At 45.6% G+C, this 19,893-nt stretch overlaps 1 protein-coding gene across 5 annotated transcripts in view; it reads right to left on the reverse strand.

Annotated features, from left to right (window-relative positions):
• Positions 1-16,686, reverse strand: part of DCP1B (decapping mRNA 1B) — a 68,751-nt gene extending 52,065 nt beyond the window's left edge. For 2 of the 5 annotated variants that reach the window (XM_090043452.1, XM_090043451.1), the window contains exons 1-2: positions 16,516-16,652; positions 5,373-5,500 (exon numbers count right to left, since the gene is read on the reverse strand). Coding sequence is in view for 4 of the 5 variants with exons in the window: in XM_090043451.1 (XP_089899577.1) it covers positions 5,373-5,469 (97 nt within the window). In the remaining variant the exon portion in view is untranslated. Of the gene's footprint in view, positions 1-5,372; positions 5,501-10,762; positions 10,829-13,041; positions 13,083-16,248; positions 16,430-16,515 lie in introns of those variants that run through there. The other 3 variants (XM_090043448.1, XM_090043450.1, XM_090043449.1) reach the window with 3 other exon arrangements.
• Positions 16,687-19,893: the final 3,207 nt, after the last annotated feature.

Consider the following 19,893-nt stretch of genomic DNA (forward strand, 5'->3'; position numbering starts at 1 on the left):
AACCAGGTAGTTATACAGTTCTGGTGGAGCAGTTGGTCCCAGCAAGAGAGACGCATACCGGAATGGAAGGCTGATGAGTTACACTGGCTAAGAATCACTATGCTTGCACTCTCACACCATTACCAAAGGGAAGATGGAAGGCGCAAGCCAAGCCAAAGTGCAAAAGGGCACTGGCTTACAGGTTAAGAGATGCTAATTTGCAAGGATATGGTAACGACTGTATTGCATTTAGTAGCAATTAGGCCCATTAGAAAGAAATCGTTACCAGGTATTTCCAAAGTATGGGTACAATTATACTGCATAAAAACTTCCCCTTGATTTGTGTTATACACACTTGTTCTTAAAAACTCAGATTTTCAAGTTATTTTTGCCCTATTACAGATCTGAACATCTACAAGCAAAATAGAGCTGCAATTTATTTGGGGTCACTATGTGTTACTGCTGTATCACCATAATATAAATAAGTAGCTTTAATAACATACTTCATAAACGTTGCAGATCCCTAGGCAATTGACTGTGACTCAGCCAGTTCATCCCAGTCTAGTCTGCTTGACTTATAGCCTGCTGGGAGATGCAGGTTCTTTCTAACTACTGAAGGGCCTGGTAAGTTTCTGCTTCTATGTCCCACTTCCTTGCACTCCCCAGTAGATAATATAGATGATTAAGGGACAATTTTAGTAGAATGTAGTGCTTTGTCCTTCCAGTTGTACAGAAGGACTAAAGTCACAGCGTACTCCTTTAATTTTCTTAAAACTGATTGGTAAGGAATTTTTCCAACAAAAAGCTGCAGTCCTAAGCAATACAACCCCAGCCTGAGAAACTCCTTTTCTACAAGGGACACCCAGAAAGGACATGTACAGAATTCTGTTCAGAAAGGAGTAATTTCCAGCCCAGAAAAGACAGACAAAGATCAGCAGCCAGATTTAGAAAAGGTGCCAGTACAATCCTAAAGATTTAAAATTCAACTAAGTTTGAAGGAATTAAGCCAACTTTTCCTTCCAAAATATAAGCAATAATCTCTATTTTGTGTACACAGTGCTGTGGCCTGTCTTCTTCCTTCACGTTAAGTGTGTTTTACATACTTCCTGTTAGACTGGTTCCTCATTTTTGTTAAGGCACAGGCTAGCACAGTGATTCTCAATTGGGGTCCCATGACATCCTTTGAAGGGTGTTGCAAGATATGGAAGGATATAAGCAGATAAGGGCAGGCTCAGGCTCTTCCTGCCTGACTGCTCCCCATAACCCAGCCCCCAATTTTGTGGCCCTTCTGCAAGGGGGTAAGCACTGTAATAAATTAGTTTTGAAATGGGGTGCTGCTCAATTCACAGAGTTATGGAGGAGTGCCTTGACTCAGAAAAATAAAAATAAAAATGGAGAACCACTGAGTCAACATAATGACAAAAATCTTTATTCTTATTTCTTAAATCTAACACAGAAAAGTAAGTTGTAGTATATACTAGAGGTGCACCGATACATTGGTCCAGTATCGGATTGGTATCAATATGAAGAAAATTGTCTATATAAGATATCAGCCCTAAGGGGCTGATAATTTGGCCAATAAATGTCTGTGCTCCGCACTGCTGCAGTGCAGCACAGACCAGGGCTGGCAGTGTGGAGAGCTGCTTCCAGCTGGTAAGTTGGAAGGGGAGGGTGGAGGGAAGGGTTATGGGGAGAACAGTTCAACGCTCCCTGTAGTGAGGGAGGGGGCAGGGGCAAGGGCAGAATGCCCAGCCAGGGTGGGGGTGTGAGACAGAGGCACAGCTCATGGGGTGGAGGGCAGCTCCTGCTTGCACCCCAGGAAGGCAGGGAGGGGAGGTGTGTGCCCCCAGATCTGCGTGGCATGGGGCAGGCTGCAGCTGAGAGGTGGAGCCAAAGCCAAGTGGCTGTTCTCGCCAGGGGCTGGGCTTGGAGCAAGCTCTGGCTGCACTGGAAGGAGGCTGTAGCCACCCCAAAATTCACAACTGCATTCCCAGGCCCATGCCACTGCCCACCACCTGGCGCAGCCATGTCTTTTCCTGGCACTTCGGTGAAGGCTGGGCTTTCAGCTGAGGCTCTGCTGGGTGATGGCACGGGGCTGGGAGCAGAGCTGTAGCAAAATTTGGGGTGGCTGCAGCCTCCTCCCAGCAGCACTAGAGCCCACTCTGAGTCCAACCCCCAGTGAGAACAGCCACACAGCACCGGCTGTAGCTCCACCCCACAGCTGCAGCCCACCCCATATCACGCAGCTCCAGGGGCACATGCCCCTCCCCACCCAGGGGGAAGCAGTGGCAGGAGCCACCCCCACCCCAGGAGCCATGCTTCTGTTCTGCATCCCCCACCTGGCTGGGCAGCGCCTGCCCCTGCCCCTTCCCTCACCACAGGGAACATTGATCTGCCCTCTATGCCCCTTCCCTTTCACCACACCAGACTTGCCACCTGATGGCAACTGTATCAGATCATTATTGGCTGATATATCTACTTAAATATCGGCTATCAGTATCAGTCCCCAAAATCTCTATCGGTGCACCCCTAGTAGATACATACATCTTCTTCTGCAAAGTAATAATACATACAAGAAAAGGAAAAATGTTTTACTTATATATGCAAGACCTTCTAAAAACAAATACTAGATGGGGTAACTGGTCTATTTCTTTCTTACTAGACCTAAAATCTTACTACAACTTCAAGACCATATTTGGGCATCCGGGAATGCCTGCTTACCAAAAAGGTGGTGTACACCCAGGGGAAGAGGGGTGCTATCTCCAAAGAGGAGTATACCACCTCTGCTCGGGCCTGTAGGGGGGCTGTCAGGAAAGCTAAGGCGGACATAGAGCTAGGGCTAGCGTCCAAGATCAAGGATAATAAAAAGTCCTTTTTCAAATATATAGGGAGGATGAAGAAGGCACCGGGTAATGTGGGGCCCCTGCAAAGTACGCTGGGCAATCCGGTGGTTGTGCCAGAGGAGAAAGCGGAACTCTTTAACCAATTCTTCACCTCCATTTTCTTGTGCAGGGACCAGGACTTCCCCACTGTGATGCCAGATGGATTCGAGGGGAACGCCTCCAGACCTCAGGTTGGGGAGGACCGGGTTAGAGAGCTTCTGGAGGGGCTGGACATGCTCAAGTCAGTGGGTCCAAATGCTCTCCACCCCAGGGTGTTGAGGGAGCTGGCTGGGGTTATTGCAGGGCCCTCGGCACAGCTTTACGAGCGCTCATGATACTCGGACCAGGTGCCAGATGACTGGAAGATAGCTAACGTGGTCCCCATCTTCAAAAAAGGGAAGAGAGAGGACCCAGGCAACTATAGGCCCATCAGTCTTACCTCAATCCTAGGGAAACTCTTGGAGAAGATCCTCAAGGAGCACATCTGTGATGGGCCAGCTTCAGGGATGATGCCCAAGGGCAACCAGCATGGTTTCATTAGGGGCAGGTCATGTCAGACCAACCTGATTGCCTTTTATGATCAGGTCACAAAGGCAATGGATGCAGGTGTTGCCGTGGACGTAGTCTTTCTAGACTTCAGCAAGGCCTTTGACACCGTCTCCCACCCCATCCTCATTAAAAAACTAGGCGACTGTGGCATCAATGCCTACATAGTCAGATGGACTGCAGATTGGCTCAAGGGTTGTACTCAGAGGGTGGTGGTGGACGGGCCATATTCAACCTTGGGGGGAAGTGGGCAGCGGAGTCCCCCAGAGCTTGGTCCTTCAGCCCGCACTGTTCAATTTCTTTATCAGCGATTTGGACGACGGGGTGAAATGCAACCTGTTTAAATTCGCTGATGATACCAAAATTTGGGGTGAGGTGAGCACGCTAGTAGGGAGGGAAAGATTGCAGCAAGATCTGGATAGGTTACAGGAGTGGGCTGGTATAACCAGGATGCGTTTCAATACTGACAAGTGCAGGGTGCTGCACTTAGGCAGTAGAAACCAGCAGCACACTTATAGAATGGGAAAATCCCTTCTTGAGAGCACGGAGGCAGAAAGGGATCTTGGAGTCATTACTGACTCCAAGATGAACATGGGCCGACAATGCGAGGTCACGGTTGGCAGGGCTAACTGGACCTTGTCGTGCATCTCAAGTAGGGCCAAAGAGGTGATACTCCCCCTCTACGCGATGCTGGTCAGGCCACAGCTGGAGTACTGTGTCCAGTTCTGTGCACCCCATTTCAGGAGGGATGTGGACAACAATGAAAGGGTCCAGAGGAGGGCCGCCCACATGATCTGGGGACAACAGGGCAGACCCTACAATGAAAGACTGTGGGACCTAAACCTGTTCAGCCTTCACAAGAGAAGGCTGAGGGGGGACCTGGTGACAGTCTATAAACTCAGTAGGGGGGACCAGAAGGGTTTGGGGGAGACACTGTTTCCCCTAGTGCCCCCTGGCATGACAAGGAATAATGGACACAAATTATTGGAGAGTAGGTTTAGATTAGACAGCCGCAAGAACTACTTCCCAGTTAGGGCAGCTAGGAGCTGGAACCAACTTCCAAGGAAAGTGATGCTGGCTCCTACCCTGGGGATCTTTAAGAAGAGGCTTGATGCCTATCTGGCTGGAGTCATTTGAGCCCAGTTTTTCTCCCGCCCAGGCGGGGGGTCGGACTTGAAGATCTACAAGGTCCCTTCTGACCCTACTTCTATGATTTGTGTCAGCCTGGAGGTGTCCTCTGGGGGGCGTTTTTGAGATTCTTTGGGAATTTCCAATACTATTACTCACTCTTTTTCAGCTTTTGTTAAAAAGTAGAGGATTTATTTAAACAGACAAAGAAGGACTGAGCCTTATATACCACTGATACAGAGCCTGAGATGAACCAGCCAAGCAAGAATGGGTGGCCTCCTCCTTCAAAATAGCAAGAAATAAAATCCCTGAGCTTGTTAAAAGGTATGAAATGGTAGAAAAGCAAAGAGGTAGGGCTCTCTGAATGCACTCTTTTTCCAAAATTGCCCAGCACACATGATGAAATTTAGGATTAGATATACCAACTTAGTCATCAGTAGATTTTCCTACATGCTGTTCTCCCAAAAATGAGCAATATATATTAAAAAAGTAAAACAAAGAACCAAGTCCAAATAAATACTATTTGCATGTTTATCTATTTTACAGAACATTACACAACCACAGGAAGACCATTACTTGTCAGCTGAGGGACAGATTAATGGAGTTAACATTTAAATAATGTATTGAAAAGAGACACCTTGACGTATCAAATCAGGGAAAGTTTTTTTGTATCTTAAACATGAAGATCTGCCCATCTCTTGCAATTTCCTAGCAGGTCAGTTCTTCAGAGCCTTAGACCAGATGTACCTGCAACACCTAGAATACCCTGAGAGAGGAATGTTATAAGAATGTAACTGATTTCTCAAATACTTTACCCAATCCACAAAAGAAACTCACATCTGGCATTTCTGTAAAGAAGAAAAGGGTCCTGGAGCTGGAAATCTAAGTCTTTAGTGATGGGCTCTGTTCGGTTTTCCATGCTCAGCCTATTCATAATGGTGAAGCCATGCCTGGGAGAAGCTGACCTGAAATGCAACAAGCAGAAATAGTAAAGTCATGACAAAATATAAAGGAATATTATTTAGTTATGCAGTGCTCCAAAGCTGTTTTATGACTCACAGAAGGGTAACATTGAATTAGTTCAAAAACCTATATTCTGCCAAGACCAGGTATAACCAAACCATCCTCAAAAGTTGTGCCTAACCTACTCTAAAAAATACCTCCAATGAAGAAAGCTTTCTATGAGTTTTTTCCAGTGTTTTAACACCCTAACAGTTAGAAAGCTTCTGCCCATATCTAACATACGTCATCTTGGCTGAAAAGTCAGAAGATTTCTTCCAGTTTTTTCCTAGGAGCCATGGAAAATACACTGTCTGTCTTCCTTATAACAAGTCTTTATGTTGTCCCATCGGCCTTCTCTTTTCTCAAAGAAAACCCACGTCTTCAAACTTACCGCACAAGACATGTTTTCTAAAGTTCTAATCATTCAGGTTGCTTTGAACTCTTTCCAGTTGGTCTACCTCTTTCTTAAACGTGTTGAGACCAAAACGGGATGCAATCTTCCATCTGGAACTTCAGCAGCGTCAAGCAGACAGGAATAATTACCTCCTGTGTCTCATGGCACATCCCAGAACAAGATTTGATGTTTTTGCAACAGCAACAAATTGTTGATTCATTTTAGTTTGTGGTCCACTATAATCTTCAGTTTCTTTTCTGCTATCCTGCTACTCAGCTAGATATTCCACATCTGTATTTATGCATTTGACTTATTCTTCCAGATGGAGCATTTTGTACTTGCCTTTACTGAATTTCATCTTGTTATTTCTGACACACTCCAATTTGTCAAGATTACTTTGAATTCTGATCCAGTCCTTTGAAGTATCTGCAACTACTCTTACCCTGACAACCCCTGAAAAGAATTTTATTGTCATCTGCAAATGTTACCCACATTTTGCCATCCTCCAAGCTGTTAATTAAAATACTGATTAAAACTGGGACCAGGGCACATCCCAGACAGAGACCAATTGAAATACCTTCCAAATTTGACAGGCAGGGGAACTTCAAGAAGTATTTTTTCCTACTAAATATGTATACATCTGATGGCAATTAGATCTAGATTGTACTTCCGTAGCTTGCTTGTCAAAATGTCTTATGGGACAGTGTTGAAAGGCTTTCTGAAGTCAAGCTATACCACACCTACATCTTCCTCTTATCTATCAGGTAATCTCATACTCTTCTTTGACAGGGTACTTGACAAGCTATACTGAATTTTTGTAAAAAATTACTTCATTATCTTTAAACACTTACAAATCAATTCTTTAATCATTTCTTCCAGAATCTTTCTGGTGACTGAAATTAGGCTAACTGGTTTATAATTTCTAGGTATTCCTTTTCCCTCCTTTTTAAAGACAGGACAACACAGTACCCTTCTTCACTCTTTGAGACATCCCTTGTCTTCCAAAATTTACACAGATGCTCTCATAGAACTTAAATGAGTCTAGAAGCTTTTGTGGAATCCTTTTGTTTTCAAGCCCTTAAATATTGTATGAAAACCAGCTGAGATAACAGTAGCCAAAACAAATGCTCTTTATACAGTCTGAAGTTCCTGTGATGCTACAGTTTAAGGCCCAAACCTATAGTCACAGTGATTTCTGTGCCCTCCATATACAGGAAGTTCTAAGGCTTACACTTTCCAAGGGAGATTTCACATTTATGATTTTGTCCCAGCTCACTGGTGTCAGTTTATCAAAACTGGTTTATATTTTTCATCTACAGCAGAAGGAATGATGTTGGAGATCCTGGGTGCGTCTACATGTGCAATTAATGTGAAGTGCTAAATACTGGCATAAATGACTCCTGCATGCAGTGTCTATACTTGTACCCAGGCCAGCAGTGATTTGAGCCAGGATGGAGCAATTGGGGGGTGGGGGGGTGGAATCAGCCTCAAGCTCTGAGTGGCAGCATCAGGTGGTGGAAGGACTGACTAGGGTACAAGGGTGCTAAGAGTACAGAGCTGAGGGGCTAGATGGCAGGCAGGAGTCTGGCCCCCAGCTGGCTGAGCTGTCTAGGCACAATTTATGCCCACGGTCAGGGTCTACACATGCGTTTAAATCACAGCAAATTACTCTGGTGTATGATAGTACTGTTCCTGACAGTACTATTTTACACCGGTGTAAATTAGTTTACTGCGGCCTAATTCCATTGCAGATGGTGACACTTTACTCCTCTGTAGTAAAGTGCATGTATAGATGCAGCCCGTGAGTCAGTGGACAGCCTTCATTATAATTATAAAAAAAATAATAAAGTGTGACACATCCTAGGTGAGCTTTCAAAAAACAAATCTCCACTACAATCTTTCAATGGAATTTATGCTACTAAAGCAGATGCATGCTTTTGAAAACTCCATGGCTCAAATTCTATTTTCATTACTAATAAATGTTGCTTTGGAACTGAAATTGATACTAATGGACAAAATAGTAACTAGACAGTTATTTAACTAGATGCCATGTTTGGTAAAACATGCGAGGTGGGGAGTGTATATGAACTCCAAACTATGAACCAGCATCACAGGATGGGAGGCAATAGAAAAATGAAACAACCAGTGGAAGTGTTAGAAAGAGTAATGTACAGCAATGGCCAGAATTGTACTGCTCTGAGTTTTTCTGCATTATCCTCAGTAAGAGGTCTAATTTTGAATATTTCCTCATAATTCATAACAAGAATCAGTTGATAATTACAGCCTAAGTAAAATGCCCAATTTATTATCATGTTTCCACATAATTATGACAACAGATCACTGGCTATACCAAAAGAAAAGAATTGCCTCAGTTGTGCATCCTATTCACCACAGGTAGGAATAACCTGGTTTTTATTCCACTGCATATGCTTCATAGCAGGGATCCTGGTTTTCTCTGTTTAAAACCCCCAAATTCTCTGTGTTAAAAAAGTCAAATTCTCTGCTTTAAAACCTCCCAAATCCATATTTTTCCTCAATTAAAATGAAATGACACTATGTATCTACATATACATACATACATACAAATACACACAGTATACAGTAAAATCTCTGTTATCCAGCATTTAATTAACTAGAATACTTAATTAACCACAATTTCAGTGGCAGCACGCACACAGCATTGCTGCCTGCTGCACCGCTCTGAGGGTACCCATGCAGGGAATCTGAGTGTGCATGCCCCTCCCTCCTGCTGCAGCAGCCTGTGGCTGGGCTGCCCTGGAATTTGGGGTGGCTGACTACTATGACATTTTTATTTGTATGCTATTTTATTTTTTATATAGCATGTTATACTGTAATGTATTGTACACTTTTTTTTTTTTTTAATTTGCACTACAAGCATGGCATTGTCTTCTTTGATTACAACTCTCAGATAACCGGAATTTTTAGATAACCGGTGCCCCCCATTCCCCACTCATGCCAGAAAACACAGATTTTACTGTACGTATATGTATACAGGTATCACTTTACAATATTAAAGCCATTTGGAAGGCTACCAGTGCCTCAATCATCATAATACAATACATTCTAAATACTTATATACCTTGGCATTTGATTTTGGTTTTTATATCATGAAAAATCAGAGCTCCCCCTGCCCCCTTTGCTCACCAGGATGTGGGTCCAGCTGTGGCTGTGCCCATGCCCCGCCCCCTACTGCAGCTGTCTCCCCTCCCCTGACCTCCCCACTGCTTTGTGGTGCTAAGCAACCCTGATATGCCAGTGCCCAGTCCCTGCCCATGCCCCTCACTCTCAAGCAAGAGATCCCTCAAGCCTGCTGGTGCCCCTCCCTCCACCCCAGTCCCCCAGTGTAAAGGAGGGCTGGTGTGTGGAATTTGTTTGGATACCACTGTCATGGATCACTCTACTTGCAGGGGAAGTGCTATTTCAGAATTCCCCAAGAAGCCGTCTTATTTGGTCTCCCTCTCCTGAAGGACCCCCTAGAAGCCAGCCCTGGTGTGGATTCACAAGGGGCAATAATATTTTAGCTCAGGGGTCAGCAACATTTTTGGACAGAGTGCCAAAAATATCTGCAACCTCAACTTGTAAGATGCTGGTGTGCCAGGGGTGGACAGTGGGGGAGCTGTGAGGGGCGTGATCCCTGTTGTTGAGTGCAGTCCTGGCCCCTTCCCCACCATCTGTCTCATGGCCTGTGTGTACCTGCCACCAGCAATAAGCCAGGCCAGAGCTCTGTGGACCCTGGTGCAGCTCTATTGACACTTGCAGCCTCCCTGCTGCCTGCCACAACTTGCCTAAGCACTTAGCAGGCCGAGACTGTCATCTGCCTCTGGGATGAAAAGGGCATATATGTATGCCACTTATGAAACTACATACAGGAAGTATTTAGCAAAGTGTGCTCACTCAGCCCCACAGTGCTTCCTGCAAGAACTGCAGGCTAGAACTCAGTCCAATTCTGTTTTTTCACAACCATCAAAGCAAACTAAGCTGCATTCTGTATGCTGGTGTACTGGGTATTTTCTGCTCAAAATGTCTAGAGGTCAAGCACCAATAAAAAATAAATAAATTGGGCACTACCTTCCCAAACAGAAAGGAAAGGGGCTAGAGACAAGCTGGAAGTGCCTGAGTGCAGGATGGCTACTGTGGGCTCAGGGGCTGTGCTGGCCTCTTCCCGGCAGTGGTGCTGGACCAGGGCTGTGCTTGAGGCAGACGGGGTGGGGCATTTGGTGGCACTGGGAAGGGCGGCTAAGGGGGGCGGCTATGGTGAATTTTGGGGTGGATGTAGCCCACCCTGTAGCATCCCCTCCCAGTGCTAACATCACCTGCCCTGGCAAAGGCCCTGGCCCCAAGCCCACAGCAGACAGCCTGCCCTCGCTGTATGCACAAGTCGGGAGTGGGGGGTGCAGTATATGCCCCCATACCTCCCCCAGGGTGCGCACAGTGGCAGGAGCTGCACCCTTACCCCACACCCCACCTGGATGAGTCACCCGCAGCTGTCCCGCATCCTTCCATGCCCCAGCTGGGCAGTGCTTGCCCCTGCCACAGCCCCACTCCTTCCCTTACCATGGGGACTTCAAAATGCACCCACCCTGCCAGGCCTACTGGCCCAACACTGTTCTCCAAGCCGCCGCGCTGCATATCAGGCATCAGATCAGCATCCGCAGATATAGCTGGTTAATAATTGGCCAAAAAAATCTTTATTAGTGTACCTCTACTCTCTCTCTGTCAGTGCCGTGACCAATAAAACACAAGCATAACCCAACAGAAAGCACTGCAGCTACTAGACTTAGAAACTGCAGCAGGTAAATAAATTACTTACTTGGTTTCCATCTTTTCAAGGCCCAGAAAGGTAACAGCAGGGACCCAAGTGCTGGCACTCTAGAATAAGGAAGGCAGGCTATGAGCCGCCCCAGAGATTCTGTACACAGGAGACTCAAATTTCTCCTATGCAGCAGGCAAAATATCTTTGATCTGCCAACCCCTACTTACTGGCAGCCACTTCTTCATGTAGCAGTGGCAGTTACAATAGCATGCCTCTTATTTTGTTTCTCCATTCATTTGATGAGAAGAATGAGTTGGGGAAGTACTGCTACTGGGTACAAAAAAAAAGTTCAGAGCCAGCTTCCAGGATTTTGAAAATATTGGGTTCCCTTGTACACTCTGTTTACTCTGTACTATTTCTTCCAAATTCCCCTGCCTCCCCTATCCAAGTCTCTTTGCCAGACTTTGAAAAGAATAAAAACTGATAAAAGAAATCCATTTACATGCTTCAGAATTCCAGCCTAACAGCTGCCACACTATTAGCTAACTTACCTTCTCTTTTTAAGACTGGAATCAGGCAAATCATAATTCTAACTCCCTGAAAGCCCTGTGCACAGAGAAGTAGGTTGAGGGCATGCTCTGTTATACAGAAGTTAAGACTAGATCAGGGTGCTCAACCCCAGGCCCACAGGCCAAATCCAAGCCGGAGAACCATGGCATCCAGCTGGTGGGGTTCCCTAAAGCACAATTTCACAACCTGTGGTACATTTACCCCTGGGGGTACACAAGACATAGGCAGGGGATACACGGGTACTCCAACACTCTCTCTCTCACCTTCTTTTCCTCTTTCTCTTGCCCCTTCTTCCTCTCAAAACTATGGCAAAAAATTGGTGTACTATGCTCTGAGTGGCACTGGATTCAGCCATTCTAGCTTTGGCCAACATCACCGCTAGCCCAGGTACATACTTGAGTTACGCACCCCTGGTGTAAAAGGTGGCAACCCTACCCACACCAGATCAGACATCTGTTATATCACTGCCTTATATACACGGGCCCTTCTTCCAACATATGGCACACGTTAGTCTGTAAATATAAAATTCCCTGGAAAACTGAGTGTTGGGGTACTTATTAACATTTTCAAAAGTTAGGGGGTACCAGCTACTTAAAAGGTTGAGAAACACTGCCCTAAAGGTTGGAAAATGTGGTGGTAGGGGACACATGGCAATTAACACTGCCATTCCTTCCCCACTGCCATATTTCCAAGCCCTGTAGGGCCAGATACGGCTCAGCCCGGGCAACTGCCACACATGCTGCATCAGGTCCACAGATGGACCTGGCAATACTTATCTGGCTTGTGGGCCAAAAAGGTTGGGCTAGATGATATGATGGTCCCTTCTTGCCTTAAAAAAAACCCAACAAAATAAACAGTATAAATGTGTGAAACAGTTTTCCAAACAGACTTTACCTTTAGTTAAGAAATAAGCAAGAGCTGGAAGCCAGCAAACATGATATAAAATTAGAATTATGAACTTAAAGAAAGGGCCAGAGCAATTAGAAAAAAACATCACCATGTAGGGTGGTAGCTCAGAGTGGTTCGTTTCCTGTTACACTGGAAGTCATTTGACAGAGAAAATTTGAGGAAGCAGTGGGTGTGCATACACATGTCCCTGTGGTGCCTTTATTAGCACGCTGTCATTTAGTACTTCCTTTTGGAAGTGCTAAATGATGGCGCAGTAACAGCCTATACTGTGCCATGCTGGTAACGCATAGTTATTTTTAGCTGCTATGTCGCTGCAGCAATGCACTATAATGAGAAAGTGTGTTGCTACTCCGATGTAGCTGCGGCGCCCCAGTTTGTGCCCACCAATGCTACGTAGCTGTAGTACGTTGCTACTGCGCCATAGCGGCATGTGTAGATATGCCCAGTAAGAACTTTCTCCTATAAAGGAAAGAGTTACAATGGTTTTTAAGCCCTACCATTTTTTTAAACCTTAAACAAGGACCATCATTTACTTAACCATTTAGTTTTTTGGTTTCCAAAAGGGCAAATGATATATCCTATGTTAACCAGGATACTGTCACAGAATTATCTAGTTCATCCATACTGACATTTACATTTTCAAAGTCTTACGCATAGGAACAAATACAAGGTAATGTTCTCTTTTTCAGTGTTTTCTTCCCTGCTTTGTCTTTGAAAAATTCAAATTAACTTTGCTATTCTTCTTTGCCTTGGAGTAAACCAGGATTCAGAGTAGGTACCTTAGCAGTATTCTTTTCTGATGGGCTTTTTTACTACCACAGGTTCTTTATTCAGACATGAACATACAATGTTCTCACCTTGTGTAAACAAACAGCGTTCCTTCCACGTCAGTCTTCTCCTAAAATAAAAGCAGCATTCAAACAATTCAAATAAAAACTCATCAGGTGAAAAAAAAATCAATGTTTAGCATGCACAAATTAGTTAATGGAACTAGCAGCAGTAAGGTACAGGTTAATTTAGTGTATTTAACATAATCATAGAAAATTAGGGTTGGAAGGGACCTCAGCATATCATCTTGTTTAACCCCCTCCTCAAAGTGGGTCCATTCCCAACTATACTATCTCAGCCAAGGCTTTGTCTACCTAGGTCTTAAAAACCTCAACGGAAGGAAACTCTAGAGATGAAGAGTACATCATGCTCCTGGAATCCCCCTATACTGGCAAGCAGAAAGAATGCGATAGGGACTGAATCCCCCATCTTAAAATCACACCTGGATGATTCATATACTGAGATGGCAACATAAGGTATTGTTCCTTACAAAGAAGAGAGAAGTGAAGGTTGCCATATATAAAGGCCATTGCTTACTGAACAGGAAGCATATAGATATTAATTTTGTCAACCATAAATAATCCCTTATCTTCTTCTAACTAAAGGCCATCAGTTACACAGCTGACTCATGTAACATGCAAATAACTAAATTCTGCTTTATGTATTTTACTAGCAAATACAACTAGCATAGTTCATTCTTCAGCTGACATGCATTATGAGATGCTTTGGAAATCACCAGATCTGGGGGGTTTTAAGCCTCAGAATCAACATCCAGTCCTGTTTCTTCTTTTCTTCATGTTCCATCAGCCATGATAACTGATGAGCCACCATTAAAATAAAATGGAACAAAACCCTTCAGCAACCCTCTAGAACAGAGGCAGCAGTCTGGCCTGTAGGCCAGATTCGTGCCACAGTGAACTCCATTTCCCAGCAGCCTCTGCCCATGTTGCTATGGCCAGTTTCCCTGGGGACCCCAGGAGGGACAGGGCCCTGACAGTGTGGGGCCAGGGTTTCCACAGAAACTGGCTCCAGCAGCACTGGCAGAGCGCACAGATGGACAGGGAGCTGCTCTAGCGCTGGGGCCAAGATACTGCAGCCATGACAGCATGGTCCAAAGCCATGGCACAGCTGCGATCCACAGCCCACACACCCCAGGCAGGCAGCAGATCTCAGCTCTGCCTCTGCCCCAGACCATGCTGTCACAGGCACAAAATCCCAGCCTCGGCCCCAGCCCCAGCCCCAGCCCCAGCCGCTGGAGTGAGTCTCTGTGGAAACTCCGGCCCTGTGCTGCCACGACCCTGCCTCTCCAGTAGCATATCTGCATGGTTTTTTAGTGACACTTAATGCACAATATTTTACTGTGCATTAGTGTAATGTAATTTTTTTTTACATTACATTAATGCACAGTAAAATAGTCTACTGCTTATTAAACTGCACATGTAGACGCGCCCACATTGGCCTATTTAGTTTCCTTCCCACTCACCCCGGCCCATAGGCTAGTATTTCAATTAAAGCAAACTACTATGTAAATACAAACTATTCCGTGTTGCAGGATTATACATCATTCCTGTGCTTAAAGCTGCAGCCAGGTTTATTCACTTCCTGTGTTAAGCATATTATTAATGCAGTTGTTCTCAATCTGTTTAAACTCAAGGCATCCCTCATTCAGCTTGAGGCAGCTTGTTAAGACTCGAGGCACTCAAAAAACAATGGCTCTTACTTTTCAGTTGGTTACTGACCACAGAAAAAAAAATCCAACCAGAACAGTTCTTCTATTGCAAAGAACTCAGAAAGGCCACAACAGATCAGAATTGCAACAGAACACTGTGCCCTCCCCAAAGCAACTGAAAAGCTTGGGATTATGATAAGCAATCATCACTTCCTGATTTTAGCTCACTACTGCAGGTACATCTGTAACTCTACATTATTGTTGTGGCTGGGATGCTGTGGGAAACACTTCCCACATCCCACAGAGCAAAGCTCCAGTCACTCCCACCTAAGTCTTTCCTACACAACACTCCTTGTTTCAGATGACTGGCTCTGGAAGGGCAGTGGCTAGCAACCTGCTAAGTGCCACAGCTCCAAGTCAAGGGATCCAGTGCAAGGAAGCCAGCTCATTGTGCACAGCTGCTCTCTCATGGGTTTGGGCTGGGGTCCAGGGACTCGAGACTTTCAAGGCAGGGTGGAGAAGTGGGCCCATCTCCTGTTAGAAAAGCTTATGCTCTCTCTTTTTCTACAGATTGCACACACACACAATACGTAAATATAAATATATAGAGATGCACCTTATAGACTAAGAAAATAAGAAGTGTATATTCCTATCTATGTATATATACACACACACATACAAGTTTCTCTTGATTTGCGCAGGGTCTGTGTATGTGAATTCACTCTTATACGAAGAGCATTTTTAGACCCATAATTCGTTATATGCAAGGCAAATTCGCTCAAATGGGTTGGTAGGGCACCTATGCCGATCACAAGCAGGTAAGTCTGTGGGGAGAAGGGAAAGGGCCACGGCCCTATTGTAGCAGCCCAGGGAATGGCCAGCACCATGTTCCGCCTGTCCCCACCCTCCTGGGCTCCACCTGTCCCCACTCAAAACAGTTCCTGGGCTGCGCCCTGCCGTGGTGCAGGCTCCTGGTGTTGGCTGCTCTTGGAACTGCTGCAGCAGGGGCTAGGATGAATGTGGACAAGCAGAGCCCTGAGCATCACAGGGGGTGGCACAGCCTGTCCACACTCACCCCAGGCCCCTGCTGCAGCAGCCACAACACCAGCCAGTGCCAGCTGCAGAGGGAACTGTCAGTGGGGGGGCAGAGGGTTGCCTCTTGCTCCACACGCCCTGGGAGGGCTGCGGGCTGGGGGACTGTGCCAGGCTCTTCCTGGGGTGCACGTACTCCCAGATCTGCATGTGGGACAACAGCAGGCTGCTGCTGCAGGCTGGAGCTAGCGGCAGCACTGGGCTCTTCCCAGTGCTTGGGGCAGGCTATGCCAAGTGCCAGGAAAATCCCAATGCCGCCACCAGTCCTAGCCTGCAGTGGCAGCCTGCTGTCATCCTGTGTGCAGATCCAGGGGTAGTATGCATGTCCGCTAGATGTGTATGCACAAACATACTATACGCTAGAGAATGTGCATTGTATTATATACATATATATATAAAATACGTCTCTCTCTTTCTCTCTCTCTAAATATATATATATACACACACATAGATAGGAGGTGAGGGCATTACGTACAGAGTGTTGTATCTTTATATCCGGCGTGTGTGCCTATCGAGAGATCTTACTTCCTCAGCCTGTAAAGGTGCATCTCCCCCCTGCCTTCGGCCCAGCGAGGAGCTGGCCCGGGGCAGCTCCCTCTCCCCTGTCTCAGGAGCACCTGGGCCCGGACCTAGCGCTGCGGGGCGAGCGCCGCCCCGGCCCGGCGTGGGGGAATTGCTATGCGATGCGACGCGACGCGGCAGGGCGAGGCAGCCCCCTGCGCCGCGCGGGCCCCGCACGTACCCACTCGTTGGCGCGGTGCCCGAAAGTGTAGAGCGCCACCTGGCTGGCTACGTCCACGATACTGCTGATGTAGGGGTCGTGTTGCTGCAGCGCCGCCAGGCTGATGTCCAGCCCCTTGCCCAGCAAGGCAGCCCCCGCCGCCGCCGCCGCCGCCATTTTGTCCCCGACCACAACACGGAGCGCGGAGTAGGGCAGAGCAATCCAGTGCCGAGACGCAGATCGACCCCGTCTGCGTCCCTCCCTCCCCCCCCCCAACGCTTAGCAAAAGAAACAAGTGGGAGCGGGCTGGAAAATCGAGCGCCGAGTCCGGGCGGCTCAGGATTGTTGCTATTAGCAACAAGGAGAAGAGCTCACCCAGGGCCTGGCTGGGGTGTGGACGCTGAGGGGAAGGGGATGGCATGGCGTTGCTGGGAACACGCAGGTGGCCGCATAGAGCTGTGTTTTGGGGGCTGAACCAGTAGGGCTACAGCCCTCTTCATGTGAAAGCCAAATGATAGTATTACCGCAGCCCCTGGGGCTTCACTGAGAACCAACAAATTCTTTCAGGCCTGCAGGGGGGTGTGAGCCTCGGTTCTGTTGTCCGAGCATGGCCTGTCCCTTGCGCACCTCTAAGCATATCCCACTGCATTCGTGCCCAGGACAAGGGACACAAGCTGCATGCACACTCAGTGACGTAAGTACAGGCAGAGACATGGCTCCCAGCAGCAACACCTGTGAAGCATCCACACAGGAGAGGAAATGCAGCCCAGCCTGTGCCCAGCAATGTAGTGTGCAGCCATCTGGACATATTTGTGAATATGCGCAGAAAGCAGGCCCCTGTTACACATTACATTTATTACGTGATACTTGCAATTAATTTAGATGGGCCACAAGTGCATTGTCATCATCGTACAATTGACTGGTTAATCATGCAATACTTTTAGACAGGCTGCATGTACAAAGTAATTATTGCACAACAAAAGTGACTGTCCAGCTAAAATGTGCCACCCAGTGATGAAGTTAGTGCTGGAACATGTATAACAAGTCTATAGCTGGGTTCTATCCACCTTTCATTTGAATGTGTAGCAGGGACATTAGCGTCACAGTTTTATTTCCTGTACAAAATTTAGCCAATAGGGAAATACACCATTCATCCTTTTCATGACAACAATGAGAAATAAATGCCTCTCAGCTCTGTGTGCAATGGAGAGAAATCTGGATGTATTCAGTTTCCTCTGAAAGATTCAGTTGCCAGTGTAGCCTAAGTTCCCTTTAGGGTCACATTGTTTTAAACTCCTGATTTCATCTGGTCATGCGATAGTATCGTGACAGCTTGTTACAGCAGTTCAGGGAGCAGTTCATGCATTGAAAGATGGGCAATATATTTATCTACGGGCAAGGGAATGGGATTGGATACTCTGGAATTGCTCCAAGGGAAGGAAGATGGTTCAGTTCATGGTAAACAAGGGACACTGAAAATGCATTGCAAAATGATAAGTAGGAAGGATGACAATTAGACAATCCTGGCTGCTTGTGGTAAGAAGTTCCACTCAATTCTTTTTGCTAACTAAACCTACCTCGATGCCCTCAATCAGAATCTCTCCTGGCATGACTGTCCTTTCCTGGCCATCAGCAACAAAACTCTAACACCGTGATTCTCAGCTAGGGTGCTGGGGCACCCCTGGATAAAGCAAGATCCTTTGAACAGTGCATCAAGGTGTGAGGAGATAAACAGAGATAGGCACAGGCCGAACCTCTTTGCTGCCTGGCCACTGATCTGTCCTTACTGTCCAGCCCCTATTCAAGGAGGTAAGCACTATAATAAATAAGTTAACTTTTCAAATGGGGTGCCACTCAGTTCACAAAAGTTACAAAGTTATTATTTTATTTAAGGGTGCCTTGAGTCTAGAGGAATTCCTTATATCTAGAAAAGTTGAGAACAACTGGCTTAACACCTACGCTAAACCCTTCCACACGTCTAACACCAATTTGTCTTCAGAGAGTCATGAAAGGATCATAGGTAGACAAGGGTCTTTGGATAAATCCAATATCTTTTATTAGACCAACTCAAATAGTTGGAAACATTCTTCTTTTCAAGCTTTCGAGTACAATTACCCTTCATCAAGTAATCAAAGGGTAATTGTACTCAAAAACTTGCAAAGAAGAATGTTTCCAACTATCTGAGTTGGTTTAATAAAATATACCAAATTTACCCAAGGAAATGTCTACCTATGTGCTTACACCAGCACAGCTACAACCTACACCCATGAAAGGATCATGTCTTCTTAGTCTGATTTATGCAGCTGGTCCACTCTTGTACCCCAGCTACCACCAAGAATAATACTATTTAAGAAAGGTTTCCCACTTTCTGCATTGTACAATATGGTCCATTTAACTCAAGAAGGAATATATTAGTGAGATTTGTTTTTAAAGGAGTGTTCACTTAAAGTTTCATCTTTGCTCATTTACAATTTGGCTTTTAGGTGATGGTGTGAGTCTGATGTTATAAGCACTTTTAAAACAGTTTAAAGCAGATGCAGACAAGCAATTAAGGTAAGAGAATGTATGAAAACAGAACTTAGTAAGATGCCTTACAGTTCCTAAAAGTCAAATAGTTTCTGTTGCTGCCCCTTTCCCCTGAATGAGCAGTTAAAGTAGACAGAATTTGGGGCTTTGCAAGTTTGGTTCATTAAGAGAAAAACTAATAATGCAAGTTAAGTATGTTCTTTTCAGCAATCCTGTTCATGTACCAGGAAGGGCCAAAATATCTCATTTCCCTGAATATAATAAGACATAGAAGCAAGCACCTTGCTTGCTCAGAAATTCTCAAATCTGCCTTTCCAGTCTGTTCTGTGCTCAAGAGTTTTGGTCTCTGTTCCTTTTCACAGTCATATTCATGGGTACTTTCCTCTGGATTTCTGTCTCTTGTATCCACCTCTTTATAAGCAGTCCCTTAGTCTTTGTATTTGCAATCTGGGAACTTGTTGGACCACAAAATGTAGCTTCTGATCAGGCATTGCAAGGTATCTCATTGCCTTGGGTGGTGGCTCTGAATGTTTCCAACTATATGACAACGTATAGGGACTTAATTGCTGCCTACGGTTAGCCTGGAACACCTTTCAGCTTTAACCATATCTGTGATTTTCTATAGAACAAAGGCTTACTTGTTGATCGTCATTAAACACTTTCCAGCATAGTCCTGTTTAAAATAAAATCTTGTAGGTACAGAACCTTGTGAATTCTCACTTCATTACTAAAAAGTTACACAACTTGCCAGCAAAAATTTTGTCTAAAATGTTTGCTTAACTGATTCATAATATCAATAATTTAGTGCTCTCAAGACAAGTTAACATGGTTTTGTGGCAATTTGTTTGAGGCCAATTCAAGTTTTAGCTTTGA

The sequence above is a fragment of the Crocodylus siamensis genome, chromosome 4, assembly GCF_052110815.1.
Source record: "Crocodylus siamensis isolate JL-2025a chromosome 4, ASM5211081v1, whole genome shotgun sequence".
Taxonomy (NCBI): Eukaryota; Metazoa; Chordata; order Crocodylia; family Crocodylidae; genus Crocodylus; species Crocodylus siamensis.